The following is a 13,196-nucleotide window of genomic DNA, read 5'->3' as shown; positions in this document are numbered from 1 at the left end:
CTGGCCTAATTACTCACTTTTGTGGCAGATGCCTATTTTTCTAGCTTAACACTTGAATACCTAGTCAGTTGTGCTGCCACCTAGCACAGAGTGTGTTTTATTTTTTTGCACAGGATAAAAAGGACTGAGTTAATTCTTGCACAAGAGCTTTAATATACCAGGCATAATACTATTCTTTTTGTTCAAGTTAATTACCAAACTACTGCTTGAACATTTTCAAGCTTTCCTCCTTTCCTTGAACACTGTTTGTAACAGATGTTTACCTGGAAAAGACGCTAGTTGGGGATGTGCAGCTAAGGCTGTGGGTGTACCAAGTGTCCCCAAACCACCAAATTCTGAATGCCCTGAGCTGGCTGAATGCAGACCAAAGACTGGGTGGCTGACCACTGGGAAGGCACTCGACACTGTGGACAGGTTAAACAGGTGATCCCCAGCTGCTCTGAATAAATGTCCTGGGAGGGAAAAAAACACACTTAAAGTTGTACTAGAAAAAACAGATGAGATTTATCTGATTTCAGCGTTCATAGTGGGTTAAAATTTATAATAGCTTATCTATTAAATTTTTATTATACCTTTTTTCTTTTGCATTTCTGTTCTTCAAACCCTGCAGAATGTTTCTAGAAACATGAAAGTACTCTAAAAATAATTAAAACGAATGGTATAACCTTATTTACTTTGAATTTTGAGATTTGAGAATGACGCTTTAAGTACATAACTTTCACTAATTGTAAAGCTTGACCTGCCGAGGTGAGGCAAACTTTCTGCTAATACATTTCTGCACATTAATATTTTATCAAAATTTTTTACTCATAAGAAGGAAGATAAAAACATCTAGTTAATACGAAGTTGAAAATCAATAAAATAAATCCAGAATCTGTCACCAATTCATTACTCAAACTGTCATACACTCTAGGCAAAGAGTTCCTAGTTTCCATGTGCCAGAATTAAAGCTATGTTCTCCATCGAACATCTTTTAGGTGAGGAGAGTTGATACCAAAAATGGATTATATTCTAGCCTGATAAGGCAATGTATACGACAGCATAAAGATTTAATAAATAAACTTACTAATTTATTTCTAAATGCATCCGAGCGTGGTTATCAATATAAAAATCATTTTTAAACATTGTGATAGAAAGTTCATATTCAATCCAAATGTGTGGTTTTTCAATCTCTACGTTTACTCTAAAGAGAATCTAGTACTAAGTGTCATAACCCCAAGTTGCAGTGTTATACCATCAAAAACACAACTTATTTTTCATAGTTTGTAAGGATTTGGCAGAAGATTTGTTAATACTTGGAAATCTTCCTTTTACTTCTGGGAAATAATTAAGTTTCCCTGGCTTGATACTGTGAAAACAGAATATCAAAAACCCACACTCCAGGCTATCTTAAGAATTTACTGCATGAAAGCTATTGCGCTCTGTGTTAAAATAAACATAAGGCTTCCTTATTATCCTGTTTATATCAGACCTGACTATGCACTACAATATAGTTTCAATACAATATGTTTAAAGTAAATTAAAAAATACAACTTAAAAATAAGTATATTCTTTGTTATCATTTAGTTATCAACAAAATCCCTCCTCTTTGCTTTTTTATTCGCTGAAAACTAAGAGGAAGTCATCAAAGAGATCTAAGAGGTCTAAGAGGAAGTCTTCAAAGAGGTCACAGTGTACTCTCATTGACTAATATAAGCCCTATATTCTTTACTGAAATAACACTATATTTTTCATTGAAGTAGTAAGATTTAAATAGATTGTATCAAGTATATCTTACATTAGCCTACAAGGTAAAAAGTTCTGATTGAGGGTTGAGGTCCCACTATAACAAAGCAATAAGTAGATCTCATAGGGAAGATCCTCAAAGTGCTTTTACAAGGAAGGCTCACAAAGAAACTGAGGGAGGAGAACAAGGGAAGGATACAAACTTGAGTATATTTTCTAAGTCAGCCAACCTTAGTTTTTGTTCATCAAAGCCTCAACAGAAAATCTGTGAATTTGGTACTTTTGTGTAATCAGAATTCTAGACTGCAATTAGCACTGAAGTTAAGTCAAAACAAAATAGGGCATGCTACTGGAAGAAAGGAGGTTACTCAAATATCATTATTTTTAAGACTAGTGCTATGGCACCAGAAAGATTGTGTAAATTTTTTGGGGGGGGGGATGAACAAATTCTCAAAAACCCAGCTAGTTTCTCTAAAAAATGAGCCTATAACATTAAGAGCCAGTGTTTATTTTCACATGTGATTGCCTATAAAATCCCCGATTCTCACTAATCAATTCAACTTCCTGAATGACATGTCCTTAATCAAATGTTTTATTTATAAACATACTATGATCTGTTACATTTCCTTCTACATCAGTTTTCTTGATAAGCAAGTTGAGCTAAACATTCAGTTTGTGAATTTTAGAATCATTTTTCATTTATATTTTATAAAATAAAAGTTCTTAAATTATATTTGTCAACTATATATATGTAGCAGTGACTTAATACAAAAAGTTTTGTGAGGTAAGCTCAAAACTACACAAAATATTATAAAAATTCAGAACACATTAAAATTATAAAGGGTCAGAAACTGATAGAAATACTTGCTAGTAAGCAGCATTCTTAGATGTATAGTTAAAACATTAATTTTCTAATTGTGAAGAAATAAATGAGCTTAAACCTTGGAGTCTCAAGAACAGAAAACATGAGTCATACCTGAATGAAGTTGTCACTCTTGCAGCAATAATTAAGAATCAATCTTACACAACTTGATAATTTTAAAAGTTCTTTTTTTTAACTCTAAAAAGAGTGATATCTAGAAAGAGCTGAATATAAAATTTCAACAAAATATGAGCTTTATTCACCATAGATTCAAACTGGGGAAAAAAATATAGTCTTGTTCACAGAGTTATATCTATGCCTAGCAAAATTACGAAGAAGCTACCTTACTCTATTTTCTTATTCTTTCTTATAAAACTTTTGAAGATAATTAAAGCATAGAAAGTACTCGAGTGACAACAGAATCGATAGGGCCTATTCCTTGTTGGTAAGAAAAGGTTCACGTCTGTATTTAGTAAAGAATATCAGGCCCACATTATAATGATTACATTGATACCATGCATTATTAAAAACACACATTAGAGATTTTCTTTGCTTTACATGGATAAAGTTATACAACAGAAGAGAAATAATTTCATATTACATTTAATAATCTTTACTAAATTTTGCCTTTATAGCAAGAATATACAAGTCAGTGATACAAAAGTGTATCTTTCTCATTAAGTATTGTTTTTGCCACTGCCTTTAAAAAAAAAAGCCAGCCACTAATCCCATGTAAAAACCTTCCAGAATTACTGTTCTTTATTCAACAGTTTCCATAATTCACACATTTCATGAACATATCTATTAAGCACCAGGTGCTACATTTAGTAATTAGCATACAAGGATGAATAAGACATAATCCCTAGTCTTAAGGAACTCAATGGTTTCAACATAACTGAAATAGTATAAGACTGTTTTTCATACCACAATGTATAAAACAAGTTAGTTAATATTTTAATATTATAAACTGGTACTGTCACATACAGGACTTAGTAACAGATCCCAAATACCTAAAACAGTGTCTTGTACATAGTAGATATACAATAAATATCTGTTGAGTGAATTGATTACTCATTAAGAGCAGAAGAGGCACATCCATGGGACTGATTCCAAAGGGCTTCATCAGAATAGGAAGTTGTCCTGAATTTTCATTTAAACTTGCAAGGATGCTTCTTACTAGTTTCCTTTTGCCTTACATGTCACCAACCCTGAGTCCTAATTTTTTTTTTAATTACCATTTGGCCTTTTATTTCTCCTTGATTCTATTTAGGCCACATGTTGGATTTGATCACATAAAATTCTACCACCTCCAAGTTCTTAAATTCTTAAATTTTACTCTACATGGTTTCCACATTTCCATTTCCTTATTTCTCAGCATGACCGTTGGTCTCTCTCAATCTTCTACCAGTCCCTTGACCCTATCTATCTCCTTCCCTCTCAATCCCATCTCGGCATCTCTCCTTGTTAACCTTGAAAGAAAACTCTTACACTTGTATGTCTACTTCCTCCTCACTTCTCAGAATCTTTAATAGCTGTGCCAAGTCCAAGTCTCCCTTCCATTTTGTCTGTAAAGGAACTTAAGTTTTCCTAACCACTAGATTCCATTAATCTTTGCCCTTCTCATTTTTAACCTGTCTCTATAAATCTGGCATTGCTAATTACCTCTTCCTTATTAAAACCCATGTTTACCCTTAAGCTCTGGGTCACGGAATTATTTTGATGTTCTTCTTTTTTTTTTTTTTAACGGTACACGGGCCTCTCACTGTTGTGGCCTCTCCCGTTGCAGAGCACAGGCTCCGGATGCACAGGCTCAGCGGCCATGGCTCACGGGCCCAGCTGCTCCGTGGCATGTGGGATCTTCCCGGACCAGGGCACGAACCCGTGTCCCCTGCATCGGCAGGCGGACTCTCAACCACTGCGCCACCAGGGAAGCCCTTGATGTTCTTCTTAACTATATTTTTCCATAATACTACTGTCCACTTTACTGGGTTTTCTTTTTTCTAAATGTAAGATTCTTAAAGATTTTGTCCAACTGTCTCTTTTTTCCTCTTTATATTTTCTTCCTCAGTCATTTCATGGGCTTCCACTATTTTAACTATCACTTCTATGCACATGAATTCTAAACTAGGATTTTAGCTCCCTGAGAGCAAAACTGAATCTCATTCATCTCGGTAATCCCCAATACCTGGCATAATCTGAAATATAACAGGTACTTAATGAATGTTTCCCACTGTTGTATTTTGGGTCACATTATTTCTTCTTCTTCAGACCCTCCATGCTTATATAACATGCTCTTTGACTTCTTTTGCCTTTTATAACCTTAACTATCCTTTCATAATCATCTCAAAAAAATATTGCCCAAGAAGTATTCCTGAATCTCCCAGACAGATATGTTTCGGACCTCCTTTGAATATTCATGATTATTCACAATCTTTCATCATACCATTACTAGAGTATAAGGGTATAAAGGAAAGAATCATTTTTTAATCATTTTTACTCTGTACAAAACACTGTATAAAGCAAACTGTTAGCAGTTGCAGGGATAATACTTCATAATAATACCTGCTGTGGATAACTCTAAAATGGTAGTTTTCAATTCTTTGTTTCTCTCTTCCTTTAAAAAGCTAGAATAACCAGGAGTCATTTTTAAGTGATAAAAATATATCACATTTTTTCTCTGTTCCAATTATAAAAAGCATTCACAATGTAACTAAAAGCTCTTTGGGTAATTAGAAGCTAATTTAATGACATCTATGTTGTGGCTTTAATCTTGTTATACAGCAAGACGGTGCTGTTTCGGTTACACCCTTTGGTTTCATTGCCAGGACAATGCCCTTCGCCTTCTCCAACTGTCTTGAAACTTCAAGCTACTGTTTGTTCACAAGGAGATTTTTGATCACAGACTGGAGATGACTCAGTGAACTCTACAATTACATTTACAACAAAGCATATTCTGTATTAACAAAAGAACAGAATATCTTCTTATAGGAAACAAAAGACAACACAAGCCAAACCACCTCTATTAGATTTATGACTGCAAAAATAAAATTATTTGGATATTAGCATGCCCTACTTTTGGAGAAGTAACTTTTTTCTACATTAATATACCTAATATCAGAAGATCCCCCCAAATAAAAACCTGTTATGATTAAAACTCTTCAATTTTGCTCAAAGAACACATTTGCAAACTGATAAATTACATCATAAAATGAAAACAGTTTTAGAACACCATAATTATTCTTTTTTACAGATATTAACATTCAAGCGTAGTTTCAATATTATAGATGCAACTTTTATTAGTTTCCATTTTAACTGACAGGTAACAATGTGCACGTACTGCATAATGAAAATATACGTCTGTAATGTCTAAATCCTCAACTTATGTTATAGTAAGCTGACTACTTTTTAGCAGAGCTTTTCAGATTGTACCAGCCAATCTATATGTAAGTGATTAAAAGCAGTTACACAAAATGCCAGTGTCTCAGTAGCAATGCACGGTAACTGCAAGTGTCTTTACTAATATTAATGAACTTCACGCAGCGACACAATAAGGTTTTTCCCTCCCACAAGAACAAAATAATATAAATACTGTACTAATGTCTTGAACCTACACTACCAGTGGACAAATCTCCTATCAATCAGGAAAAGCCCAAATAGCAAATTAAAATAAAATGATTATAAAGAATAAGTATCCTAAAGCGTCTAATCTTTTTTAAAAAATCAAGGAGACTGCTTACTATGACAGAATTCTACCTATGCTGTTTTTTGTGTGCTAAAAATGCCTTTACTTTTTCACTGCTACACAAACTTGTTGCAGCATGTCTTCTAACTCTTATCTCTAGTTCTTTAAACTGTTAGCACATTTTACAGCATTGCAAAATCAGCCTCTAGTATACAACCTGCAAAGTATGGTTAATCATCAAAAATGGTAGCACATTTAAATATAGGTTACAAGAGTACTTTAACACTAGTAATAACTGCGTGTAATAAAGTGAAATTACTGTAAATTAAAGAAATACTCAAATTACTGGCCCATATTTTTAAATTCTTCAACATATTAATGTTTAAATATTCTGAAACTCACAATGTACAAATTCTACAAACTTGAACTTTGATTAAAGAACAAACAGAAAGAATTCTATAGCTAATGGTGACAAAATATTCCCCCAATAATCTTCATTTCATTCCTTTATTCTCATAACTTTTTTAGTAGTTAACCTTTACATTTTAACATTAGAAAAGCATGGTATGGAAATAAAGTCTTTCATTTTATTTTTAAGTATTTGCTTTGAGATTGTTTTAGACTTACAAGAGTTGCAAAAATAGTACAGAGTTCCAACTTCCCCTATGTTAACATCTTATATGATAAAAAATAATTTTCAAAGCCAAGAAGTTAACCCTGATTAATTAACTAAAATAAAGAATTTATTCAGATCTCATTAGTTTTTCCACTAGTGTCATTTTCCTGTGCTAAGATCCAATCTAGGATCTCACATTGCATTTAGTTACTGTGTCTCCTTAATTTTCTCCAATTTGTGACAGTTCCTCAGTCTTGTCTTTCATGACCTTGATACATTAAAGAGTACTAGTCAGGTAGTTTGTAGAATGTATCTCAACGTGGGTTTGTCTGATGCTTTCTCATGATTAGAAGAGGTTAAACATGATTGGGAAGAGTACCCAATGTGTCCTTCTCAGCACAACATATCTGGGGTCTGTGACGTTGCTATATGGTGCTGGTGATATTAACTTTGATCACTCGGTTAAGTTAGTATCTGCCAGGATTCAATATAAAGTTACTAATTTCCTTTCAAACAGTCTTTTCATTAGAAAAAAAAATCATGAAAAGTCTAGGTAGGGCTTCCCTGGTGGCACAGTGGTTAAGAATCCGCCTGCCATTGCAGGGGACACGGGTTCGAGCCCTGGTCCGGGAAGATCCCACATGCCATGAAGCAACAAAGCCCGTGCACCACAACTACGGAGCCTGCGCTCTAGAGCTGGTGAGCCACAACTACTGAGCCCGTGTGCCACAACTACTGAAGCCCACGCACCTAGAGCCTGTGCTCCGCAGCAAGAGAAGCCACCACAGTGAGGAGCCCACACGCCACAATGAAGAGTAGCCCCCGCTCGCCTCAACTTGAGAAAGCCCGCACGCAGCAACGAAGACCCAACACAGCCAAAAAAAAAAAAAAAAGTCTAGGTAGCCTTGGGAACAAAATCTACTACTCTACGTAACACTGAACATGGTGAACAAGATTTTGATTCAGTTCAGCCAATATGTATCAATCTTCAGGCAAATGACTATTCTTCAAAGATAGGAGCAGCTGCTCTTTTGTAAAAAAGCATTTTTGTTACATCTAATGAAAGAATTTAGAGTTCACAGATTAAAATACTAAAATTACACTATATTTTATATATGTTTCTATATAGATGTACTTTATTTTTATAATGAAATATAAAAAATAACAGTGAAAACAATCTAATTCTAAAATCTTATTTTACTTATGTTTCAATAAAGAAGTCTTAGATTTCCCATAATGAACAAAAATTACTAAAACCAACTTTGAAAAACACACCTTTCATTGCTACATAAACTTGTTGCAACATGTCTTTAAACTCTTTTCTCTATTTCTTTAAACGATCAGCATATTTTTACAGCATTGTAAAATCAGCCTCTAGTTTACAACCTGCAAAGTACAGCTAATCATCAAAAATGGTAGTGCATTAAAATAAAAGTCATATATTAATTTGCTGGGGCTGCCATAACAAAGTACCACAAACTGGGTGACTTAGAACAACAGAAATTTATTGGCTCAGTTCTGGAGCTACAAAAGTCTGAAAGCAGGGTGTGGGCAAGGCCATGCTCCCTCTGAAGGTACTAAAGAAGGATCTGTTCCATCCTTCTCTCCTAACTTCTGGTAACCTCAGGCATTTTTCCTATGTCTTCACATGGGCTTCTTTCTGTACACATCTCTGTGTCTAAATTCCCCCATTTTAATAAGGATACCAGTCATTTTGGTTTAGAGCTCACCCTAATAACCTCATTTTAACTTGATTACCTCTTTTAAGGACCCAATTTCCAAACAGGTCACATTCTGAGGAACCAGGGATTAAGACTTCAACATATTTTTGGAGGGAGGAAGAAACAATTTTATCCATAACCCTAGGTTCATTTTTAAGATTACTTAGTTGATTTGAAGGCATTACCTTTCTTTAGTAATTTACCTATAAAATTCTAATTAAAACTCTGAAGTTCTACTCATGAAAGTTAGTTAGGTAAGGACTCCCCTAGTGGCGCAGTGGTTAAGAATCCGCCTGCCAATGTAAGGGACACGGGTTTGAGCCCTGGTCTGGGAAGATCCCACATACCGCGAAGCAACTAAGCCCATGCACCACAACTACTGAGCCTGCACTCTAGAGCCTGTGAGCCACAACTACTGAACCTGCATGCCACAACTACGGAAGCCCGTGCTCCTACAGCCCATGTTCTGCAATGAGAGAAGCCACTGCCATGAGAAGCGCACTCACCGCAAGGAAGAGTAGCCCCTGCTCGCCACAACTAGAGAGAGCCTGCGCACAGCAACGAAGACTCAAAGAAGCCATAAATAAATAAATATATATATTTTAAAGTTAGGTAAAATATATTTCAAAAATACCTGGTGCCTTGTGATCAAACCCTTCATTAAATAAATCTACTGAAAGGCAAAAAAAGCTAGACAGTTGAACATTCCAGGGCCTTTATTTGTGACTTAGAGGTATCTAGAATATAGACAACTAAAAAACAATTATTGTTATAATAGTTCATACTATAATATAAATACTCAAAGAGACTAAAACTTTGTCTTTATATCCAAACCCTCAAGAATAAGCCTATCTCATTCTCTTGACGATTCTCTATTGACTGTAAACGTAAGCTCCATCTTTTAAATAAGAAGTTCTAATTAATAACTTTGTATTTTCAGGGTTTATTTATTCAATGCCTCGTCAGTAAGGTCTGATCTTTTAAGATTCTTTACCTTGTGGCTTATAATGCCCATCTCTAACTAAAATCAGCACAGTTATTTGGTATTACCAGAGTAAAGCATAATACAGCCTAGAAAACTTATTAATTAGAGTAAATTTATCATTTAATTTGCAAGTCCTATTCCTGCGAGTTCACCTCTCCTTCCCTCCCTTTCTTCAACAATTGTTTCTTGAGCATATATTTTGTGCCAGGCACTGACTGGATACATATCAATAAAAAAAAACCATATCGTCCCTGCCTTTTAAATGTAGAAGAAGGGACAAATAAGTAAAACAACGCCAAATCTATAAACTGTTAAGAGTACTACGGAGGAAATTACTAGGTGCAAAAACAGGTAATAGTAGAGCAATTACTTAGACACTATGAACAGAGGAGACTTCTCTAATGTCTCAGGACACTTAACCTGAGACAAAGCATGAAAATCAGCCTTATGCAGTTCCTCTAAGACAAAGAGAGAACATGGTTGAGACCCTGAGTTGGGATTCGATCATGGAGGGTATATCAGTTAGGTTGAAAAGTACAAAACATCCAGCTCAAAATGGCTAAGTGAAAGGTAAACGTATTGATTCACATAACATAAAAGCATTTGGAAAAGGCACACTTCAGATAAAGAAGGTTGGCTGAAAGCTTACTGGGACTTAATTTCTCTTTCGTCTCTTGGCTCTACTTCCTCAGATAGGCCCTTCCTTTTAGGTTTGTGGGACAAAAGGGTATCCTCCCTCACCAGTCCCAGTAAAAATCCTAGAACAGAATCTCTTTGCCTTTGATTAGTCTCATGTGCCTTCCTTAACCAATCACTTAACCATTGTTGTGTGGGAAATATGACGTTTGGATTGGCTAGATTGTATCACATGTCACCCCTGGAGTCTCAGGTGAAAATTTTTTTAAAAAAGAAAGTGATTCGTTTTGCGGGGGACAACTTCAGGTAAAGGTGGAGTAGCAGTGAAGTGGCCACACAAATCATCCACAGAAAATAATTTTTAAAATGTGATTTAAAACAACAACAAGGGATTTCCTGGTGGTCCAGTGGTTAAGACTCTGCACCCCCAATGCAGGGACCCTGGGGGTTCAATCCCTGGTCAGGGAACTAGATCCCGCATGCCGCAACTAAGAGCCCGCATGCAGCAACTAAAAGGTCCCGCATGCCACAACTAAGACCTGGCGCAGCCAAATAAATAAATAAATATCAAAAAACAACAACAACAAAACTAAAGATATTGGAAAGCATCCAAAAGCAGAGAAAAGTCAGGGGAAAGTTTAATCTGGAAAAAATGGTAACAAGAAGGGGCGAGAAGTGTGACTTTGTGGCTTTCTAGTCTGATACTGCTGTCTAAACCTCACAGCTATAACTCCAGAAAACAGTGGAAGATGAAACAGCAGGCTTATCAACTAAAGGTGCCAGAGGTCAGACTCCAGGACTAGGAAAACATCAGGAACTCAGGAAATTTAAAGGGGAAATCTTGGCAGTGATCAAACCACAGAAAGGAGACTCAAATTCAGAGATTAAACGTTCCAAGTGCCTAGCTAAAAGTACACTGTGCACGGGGCACCACAAAATAGCCAGGAGAGAACGTACAGAAAGACAGAGCTACACACAGCAGATCTGTTCAATTTGATGTATTCCTTAATTGAGTGCATACCTTCACCATGATTAGAAAGCCTGAAGTGTCAGAGAACAGAGTCAAAAGCTGGCAGAGCAGCTGGAAATCAAGGGGTAATCTTAGGAGCAAGGAAACCACAAAGAGAAAGAGATGCATCTCTGCCACGTAGTTGGCTGACCCAACAACTTTCACAGGCACAGAGGAGACCCACAGGGGCCCAGTCTGCAAAAGTGGCAGTGGGAAGCCAAAAAACAGAGCACATATCATTAGTATGTTTTTTGACCACAATAAAACTAAAATGGACATCAACTGAAACATTTAACATTTAAATGTTAAATTACTGACTTTTAAACAACCCATCAGTCAAAGAAGAACTCACAAAGGAAAATACAAAATATTTTTACTAGAATGATAATGAAATGAAAACTATCAAAAGTTATGGGAAGCGGCTATAGTTGTATTTAAAAGGGAAATTCATAGCGTTAAATGCATATATAAGAAAAGGAGAAAGGTCTAACATAAATGATCTAAGTTTTCTCTTCAAGAAATTAGGAGAAAAGATGAGGAAATCCCACCCATGGAAAAACTAAAGGAAATAATAAAGGGCAGAAATCAATGAAACAGAAGACAGAATATCGGGAAAAGAAATCAATGAAACCAAAATCTAGTTTGTCAAAAAGATTAATAAAAGGAAAAAAGAGCACAAATTATTAATATCAATAATGAAAGATAAGATATCATTACAAATCCTACAAACATTCAAAGGATAAGGTACTATTTTTTAAATTAATTAATTAATATTTTGGCTGCGTTGGGTCTTCATTGCTGTGCGCGGGCTTTCTCTAGTTGCGGCGAGCAGGAGCCTCTCTGTTGTGGTGCGCGGGCTTCTCATTGCGGTGGCTTCTCTTGTTGTGAAGCATGGGCTCTAGGTGCGCGGACTTCAGTAGTTGTGGCACGTGGGCTCAGTAGTGTGTCTCACGGGTTCTACAGTGGAGGCTCAGTAGTTGTGGCACACAGGCTTAGTTGCTCTGCAGCATGTGGGATCTTCCCGGACCAGGGCTTGAACCCATGTCCCCTGCATTGGCAGGCAGATTCTTAACCATTGCGCCACCAGGGAAGTCCCAGGATAAGGTACTATTTGGAACAACTCTGTACCTGTAAATTCAACGACTTAGAGGAAATGGACAAATTCCTTGAAAGACATCACTAACAAAGCTCACTCACAAAGAAAAAGATAACCTGAATAGTTTTATACTTCTATTTTGAAAGTTGAACTCCTGGGAATTCCCTGGTGGTCCAGTGGTTAGGACTTCATGGTCTCACTGCCGAGGGCCCGGGTTCAATACCTGGATGGGGAACTAAAAAAATCCCACAACCCACACAAGCGCGGCCAAAAAAAAAACGTTGAACTCCTGATTTATTATCCTCAACAACAACATTAAAACAAACAAAAAAACAACAATCTTCCAAGCCCATATGACTTCAGAGTGGATTCTACCAAACTTTTAGAGAAGAAATATTATCAATTTGATACAAACTCTTCCCTAAAAAAGATTTTTAAGAAGGAAAGACTGGTCAATTGTGTCAATTCTTCCAAGAGGTTGAGTGAGATGAGGACAGAAAAGTGACACTGGTGTGGACTAAGATATACATAAAAGATGAGGAAAAGGATAAAGCACATACAACTATGTATTTTGAGAAGTCTGGTTATAAAGTAAGGGAGAAAACAGAGTAATTGCCAGAAGAGTGTTTGGGGTGAAAGAGGGAAGGGTTTTCGGTGTGTATTATTTTTTAAGATGGGAGATACTATGAGCATGCTTTTATACTAATGGACATGATCCAATAAATACAGAAAAATTAATGATACTGTATAGGAGGAATGGAGTCCTTGAAAAGTTTTTTGCAATCTTTAAAAAGAATTGATAGTTATTTGCTTTTGTGACAGTTAAGAGCCATATCATCTTGAGTTAAGCATTTATTTTATTTG

General features: G+C 35.9%; 1 protein-coding gene across 4 annotated transcripts in view; it reads right to left on the bottom strand.

Annotated features, from left to right (window-relative positions):
• LOC112393639 (bromodomain adjacent to zinc finger domain protein 2B-like) overlaps positions 1-13,196 on the bottom strand; it is a 190,688-nt gene that overhangs the window by 11,182 nt on the left and 166,310 nt on the right. For 2 of the 4 annotated variants that reach the window (XM_024735992.1, XM_024735993.1), the window contains exon 4: positions 264-452. The exons of the other annotated variants lie outside the window; for them this stretch is intronic. In XM_024735992.1, coding sequence (XP_024591760.1) covers positions 264-452 — 189 coding nt within the window. The remainder of the gene's footprint in view (positions 1-263; positions 453-13,196) is intronic. 4 annotated transcript variants of the gene reach the window in all.

Source organism: Neophocaena asiaeorientalis, unplaced genomic scaffold, assembly GCF_003031525.2.
Source record: "Neophocaena asiaeorientalis asiaeorientalis breed wild unplaced genomic scaffold, Neophocaena_asiaeorientalis_V1.1 scaffold72, whole genome shotgun sequence".
In the NCBI taxonomy this organism is placed as follows: Eukaryota; Metazoa; Chordata; class Mammalia; order Artiodactyla; family Phocoenidae; genus Neophocaena; species Neophocaena asiaeorientalis.
Note: the sequence above shows the minus strand (reverse complement) of the source record. Positions and strands in the feature narration are given on the sequence as shown.